This window comes from Entelurus aequoreus, linkage group LG06 (assembly GCF_033978785.1).
Source record: "Entelurus aequoreus isolate RoL-2023_Sb linkage group LG06, RoL_Eaeq_v1.1, whole genome shotgun sequence".
Lineage (NCBI taxonomy): Eukaryota > Metazoa > Chordata > Actinopteri > Syngnathiformes > Syngnathidae > Entelurus > Entelurus aequoreus.
In genome coordinates, this window is record NC_084736.1 from 66,065,799 (window position 1) to 66,071,798 (window position 6,000).

The 6,000-nt window shown below is 36.2% G+C and overlaps 1 protein-coding gene across 1 annotated transcript; it reads left to right on the top strand.

Moving 5' to 3' along the window:
• The first annotated feature begins 768 nt into the window (after positions 1-768).
• cldn26 (claudin 26) lies at positions 769-4,781 on the top strand. Its single transcript, XM_062049619.1, has one exon. It carries the CDS (start codon positions 3,698-3,700, stop codon positions 4,403-4,405), a length of 708 nt encoding a protein of 235 aa, XP_061905603.1. The 5' UTR covers positions 769-3,697; the 3' UTR covers positions 4,406-4,781.
• The last annotated feature ends 1,219 nt before the right edge of the window (positions 4,782-6,000 follow it).

Genomic DNA, 6,000 nt, shown 5'->3' on the forward strand with positions numbered 1-6,000 from the left:
ATCATCACACAAAGACAATACATGCTTTTGTTCACATCTCATCATTTGTAAAAACAACCATGATTTTAACACACACACCTCACAATTTACAATAAAAATGCTCTCATTGATAAATATAATACACATTAGGTTGATGTGTCAAACATAATGCCCACCTTAGTGACCGTGTGAGCAGCTTTGATTGCTCCAAAGCCACTTTTTAACTTCAATTGTGAATGAAGAGTCATATTTAGACTTTTCAAGTTTGTTGTGAGGTTGTTCCATTCCTTTATGGCTTTATATGAAAAGGCTGATTGTTGATTGATCACCCCCTGGGAGGTGAGGGGAGCAGTGGGCAGCAGCGGCGCCGTGCCTGGGAATAATTTTTGGTGATTTAACCCCCTATTCCAACCCTTGATGCTGAGTGCCAAGCAGGGAAGAATGCTGGTATGAGCTTTTAAACATAACCCGTTAACTGCTGCCAATCAAATGGGGAATAAGATACTCTTTAGGGTTCATATGTTTGTAAATCTGACTGATGAAGTCAGTGCCTCACCTGACATGAACCTCACCGCACGCCACTGATATACAGTATATATATATACAGTATATATATATATACACACAGTATATATATGTGTATATATATATATATATATATATATATATATATATATATATATATATATATATATATATATATATATATATATATATATATATATATATATATATATATATATATATATATATATATGTATAATATATCTATATTTGGCATTTGTTGGTAGCGTCACTAACCCATAAAGAACACATACAAGTTAGATGCACACATCCATATGTATGTTATGTCCAGGAGTATTTGGACAGTAACAAGAGTTTTTAGGATTTTGCCCATGTCCCGAATGAGGACAAGCACAACAATATCTTAAATATCAAATAATAAAAAAGGCAAATAACTCATTAGTCAAGGTCCAAATATTTCTGGAACTAACTAATAAATATAGTAAGTCCAGGAATATTCTGTATGTTACACGCCACATCCTGGAAATCATATTTCATCATATTGAGTTGACATATTTTATCGTCAACTCAGGACACGAAGCATTGAAATGATGTTTAGCTCTATTGGCAGGGTAATCCCAATACAGTATATATTATAACAAAACAATATAGCAATGCAAAGAAATACAATATGGAGAAAATGTTCAAGTGTAAAATTTCTAAAAGGGTGCATAAGCGTGATGCTTTTAAAGTCAGTACAGTATATGACTTATTTTCTTTTATGCCAAATATATTGGATTAAAGGAGTGTAAAGGTGACTTTTTGAGTGTTATTTCATGTCTAGGGGGTTCTAATGATGATAACTATTTAGAAGGCTGTAAACTGTTTTTCTATGCTCTAGCTATAAAAATATGTCATGAATATAATCCCACTTTGTGGAAAAACATGTATCACTGCCAGGCCCGGAACCAATTTACATCGACTATATTTTAGGTCAATCTTTGCAACAATAAACTTTAGGGGGGCTGGAGAAAATTAATTCATATTCAAATGGAAATTGTCATTTATTCAGATTTTGAATAGATTCATAATTTTCATGAATTGATTTTCATTTGAAGAATTTGTTTTTCCTAACACCAGCAACAAGACAGGCTTTGGTAACGTCTTTTAAAAAAATATTTTATTGTAATAAATCGAGAGGATTGAATTGAGAATCGTGTTGAATTGAGAATCGTTTCTTAATCAAATTGTCTAAAATTGTATTGTGTTTATTTCAGAAACATACAGTATATATTATTATTTATTTAATTAGAATTTATTTATTTTAGCACTGCGTACATGTAAGTAATTGATTGTTCATCTGTTTTTTTGAGTCCTTTCTTTTGCAGTATACTGTATTTGATTAAGCCTTGATAATCTTTATGATTAACAAATAATCTTTATGATTAACAAATGGTTTCAAATCATTTGACAAGGTTATAAACTGTATGTTTTTAGGTTTTTAAGTTATTAGGTTTGTCAACAACAAACAAAATCGATTTTCGAATAATCTCGATTCTTATTTATAACGATTCTTAATCGATTAAAAAAAGGCAAAAATCTATATTTTTTTTTTAGTCAGTCCTGTCCAGCCATTCAGGTAAATCATATTGTTAATGTAGATGATCATATCTGCTGTACATGTTTACTTTGGAAAAGAGAAGTGTTAGATACGGGGCAGCACGGTGGTACAGGGGTTAGTGCGTCTGCCTCACAATACGAAGGTCCTGAGTTCAATCCCGGGCTCGGGATCTTTCTGTGTGGAGTTTGCATGTTCTCCCCGTGACTGCGTGGGTTCCCTCCGGGTACTCCGGCTTCCTCCCACCTCCAAAGACATGCACCTGGGGATAGGTTGATTGGCAACACTAAATTGGCCCTAGTGTGTGAATGTTGTCTATCTGTGTTAGCCCTGCGATGAGGTGGCGACTTGTCCAGGGTGTGCCCCGCCTTCCGCCCGAATGCAGCTGAGATAGGCTCCAGCGACCCCGAAAAGGGACAAGCGGTAGAAAATGGATGGAAGTGTTAGATACTTCTCTAGTTGCCTCATTTGTGTTTGACTTTATTAAATGTTTGGGTAGAATTTTATAAAACACAATCAGTTTTCTTTTAAATAATATAGAAATTCATCAGAGCTGCTTACCGGTATCTATTTTATGGAGGCGTGTATTATTCATAGAACTGGCACCCAATGTTATTAAAAAAAAGTATTGATCTTGAATCAAGAATCGTTTTGAATCGAATCGTTACCCCCAATCGAATCGAATCGTATGATACCCAAAGATTCACAGCCCTATTAGATATTTTCATGAATATGATTCAAATCAAGAGTAACATTAGCAATTCAGTGTTAGTTTTTGAGTGGGCCTGGGGCCCCTCTGCAGTGGAAAAGTTTGGTCCCGAGTTAAAAAAGGATAAGAACCCCTGATCTAGACCACAAGGACATGTTTTAAATGTAGAATAAAAACACCATAGATCCCCTTGAATGCAATGGTACAGTATTCATGTCGTAATAACACAAGTCCACACTCTAAAAGATGCTAGTATTCTATTTTTTGTCCTCTTCTACTGATGTGGTATTACTGCAATTGGAGCTTGAGTTGAGTTTAATTGTGTTGGAGAAAATGCTGAAAGAACGTAGATAAATATATACTTTATTATTCTTCAAAAGAAAATCACATTTCCAGCAGCTTTACAAAGTATCAAGTTTAAGTTCTTTGTTTATTATATGATATTTGTATCAGTTGAATGATGCAATCAGTTAAAAAAATTCAAATCTTGGAAAAATATTAAAACATATATTTAAAAAAAGATCAAAAGGCAATTAAATATGTTGAGCGTCAATGTCTTAAGAAAAAGGAAGTAAATTGTCATTAGTGCCACTTGTCAAATGACACATTTTAATGAAAACAAATGAACGAGCTGACCTGAGTTCCACACGGCAGCACAGAAAGAATCCATTCTAGTCCAGTTCTTCATTTTTGAGCTCATGTTTCATTGCTGTCCTCGGTGCAGGATGCCATCAGACCTCTAAGGTTTCATCTAAAAAACAGACTTCACTGTCTTTGCATTGGGCACTGGAACAAAAAAAGTAGTTGTCAGGCAATATACTGCGATTTTTTTTTTTTTTTTTTTTTTTTTAAATGAAAGACCCAAATGTGGGCAGGTGGGATGGACTATGGCTCCTGTGGATCTCTCCACTTTGAAGCAGGTTGGAAAGGAAGAGATGGTTCTCCTCACAGCTAAAACCATGCAAAGGACGGCGGTCTTCATCACCTTCGGGGGTCTCGTGACCTCCTTGATCACAACCTTCCTCCCGTTGTGGAAGACGATGAATTCGGACCTGAACGAGGTCGAAAACTGGTACTCTGGACTGTGGCACATGTGTCTCTACACCGAGGAGGTTGGGGTCCAGTGCAAGGCTTATGACTCCTTGCTGGGACTTCCTGTGGACCTGCAGATCGCCAGGGTGCTCATGTTAGTGTCAGTATGCATCGGGGCTTTGGCGCTGCTGGTAGCTCTGCCGGGACTGGACGGGGTCCACGTGTGTTTGGACCAGCCTGGAAAGAGGAGACGGCTCCTGGTCTTGGGCGGGGTGCTGGCTTGGGTGTCAGGGTTCAGCACGCTGGTTCCTGTGTCCATCGTGGCTTACAACACCGTGGTGGAGTTCTGGGACAGAGGTTTTCCCGACGTGATGCCGCGCTGGGAGCACGGAGAGGCCATGTTTTCAGGATGGTTTGGAGGCTTGGCGCTGATCACTGGAGGAACGCTTTTCTTTGTAGCGGTGTGCATGGCGGACTACGACACGCACGCACATTGTGTGACTAACAACAACACTCACGTAACACACAGGACACAACACTACCGCAAGACTGAGGTTTTGTAATTGTTTCTTTGCCATTTTTTTCCCCTCCTGTCACTTATTTTAGTGTCAAGTCCAAAATGTGACTTCTGAATGACATATGTTTCTATAATTATGTGAAATAGACATATAATTGTGTTGCTTTTGGTCATTTGCAAGCCAATCACATTAAAATGTTTGATTTCCTAACCACTTGACGTGAAAATAAATGACGTAGTACTAGAGCTTTGTGCACACCTAGGGCCCAAAACAGGCATTACATGTGTTCCTTATGTTAAAGTACCCACTAGGTGTGGCGAAATTATTCTCTGCATTTGACCCATCACCCTTGATCATCCTCTGGGAGGTAAGGGGAGCAGTGAGCAGCAGCGGTGGCCGCGCCCGGGTATCATTTTTGCTGATTTAAAATTTCATTGTGTTTTTGATTACAATGTTGTAAGAATAGGATATACAAATAAAGTATACACACTTTCTCTTAAGACCTCTTTCGGCCCAATTAACTCTTATTATAGCTGCTTTTTTTTAACAGCCTGTAGTCCTGGTATATTACTATGCTTTATCCATGAAAACCAACTGAATATAATTTTTGCCGATTGAAAAACAGGATAATAATTGTTTTGGTCTAATTGCGGCCCTTAAACACCAGGTGGTGCCAGAAAATCCTAAGCATAATTCAGAGCTTTGATAAGCGTAAATTAGTTAAACTGCCATTAAACCATTGAGATGCAATGAATATGTATATATATATATATATATATATATATATATATATATATATATATATATATATATATATATATATATATATATATATATATATATATTATATATATATTTATATATATATATCCATCCATCCAGTAGTTAAACTGCCATTAAACCATTGAGATGCAATGAATATATATATATATATATATATATGCATATATACACTATATATATATATGTATATATACACTATATATATATGTGTGTGTGTGTATATATATATATATATATATATGTGGCAGCACAGTGGCACAGGGGTTAGTGCATGTAGGTTGATTGGCAACACTAAATTGGCCCTAGTATGTGAATGTTGTCTGTCTATCTGTGTTGGCCCTGTGATGAGGTGGCGACTTGTCCAGGGTGTACTCCGCCTTCCGCCCGAATGCAGCTGAGATAGGCTCCAGCACCCCCCGCGACCCCAAAAGGGACAAGCGGTAGAAAATTGATGGATGGATGGATATATATACACTGTATATACATGTGTATATATACAGTGTATATATATATGTATGTATGTATATGTATGTGTATATATATATGTATGTGTATATATATATATATGTATGTGTATATATATGTATGTATATATACTGTATATATGTATGTGTGTATATATATACACACACACACAGTAGGTAGGGAAAGTATTCACACTTCTTTAAATTGTTCATTCTTTGTTTCATTGCGGCTATTTAATAACATCGAAAAAGTTAATTTCAATTTTCATTAATGTACACTCAGCACCCCATCTTGGCAGAAAAAAACAGAAATGTAGAATTTCTCTACAAATTTATTAAAAATTAAAGTTAAAGTGGAGCATTTGTGGTGCATTTGACCCATCCCCTTGTTCA

Excerpts from the sequence above, each read along its gene's own strand:
- cldn26 (XM_062049619.1), top strand. The coding sequence starts at position 3,698 with ATGGCTCCTGTGGATCTCTCCACTTTGAAGCAGGTTGGAAAGGAAGAG.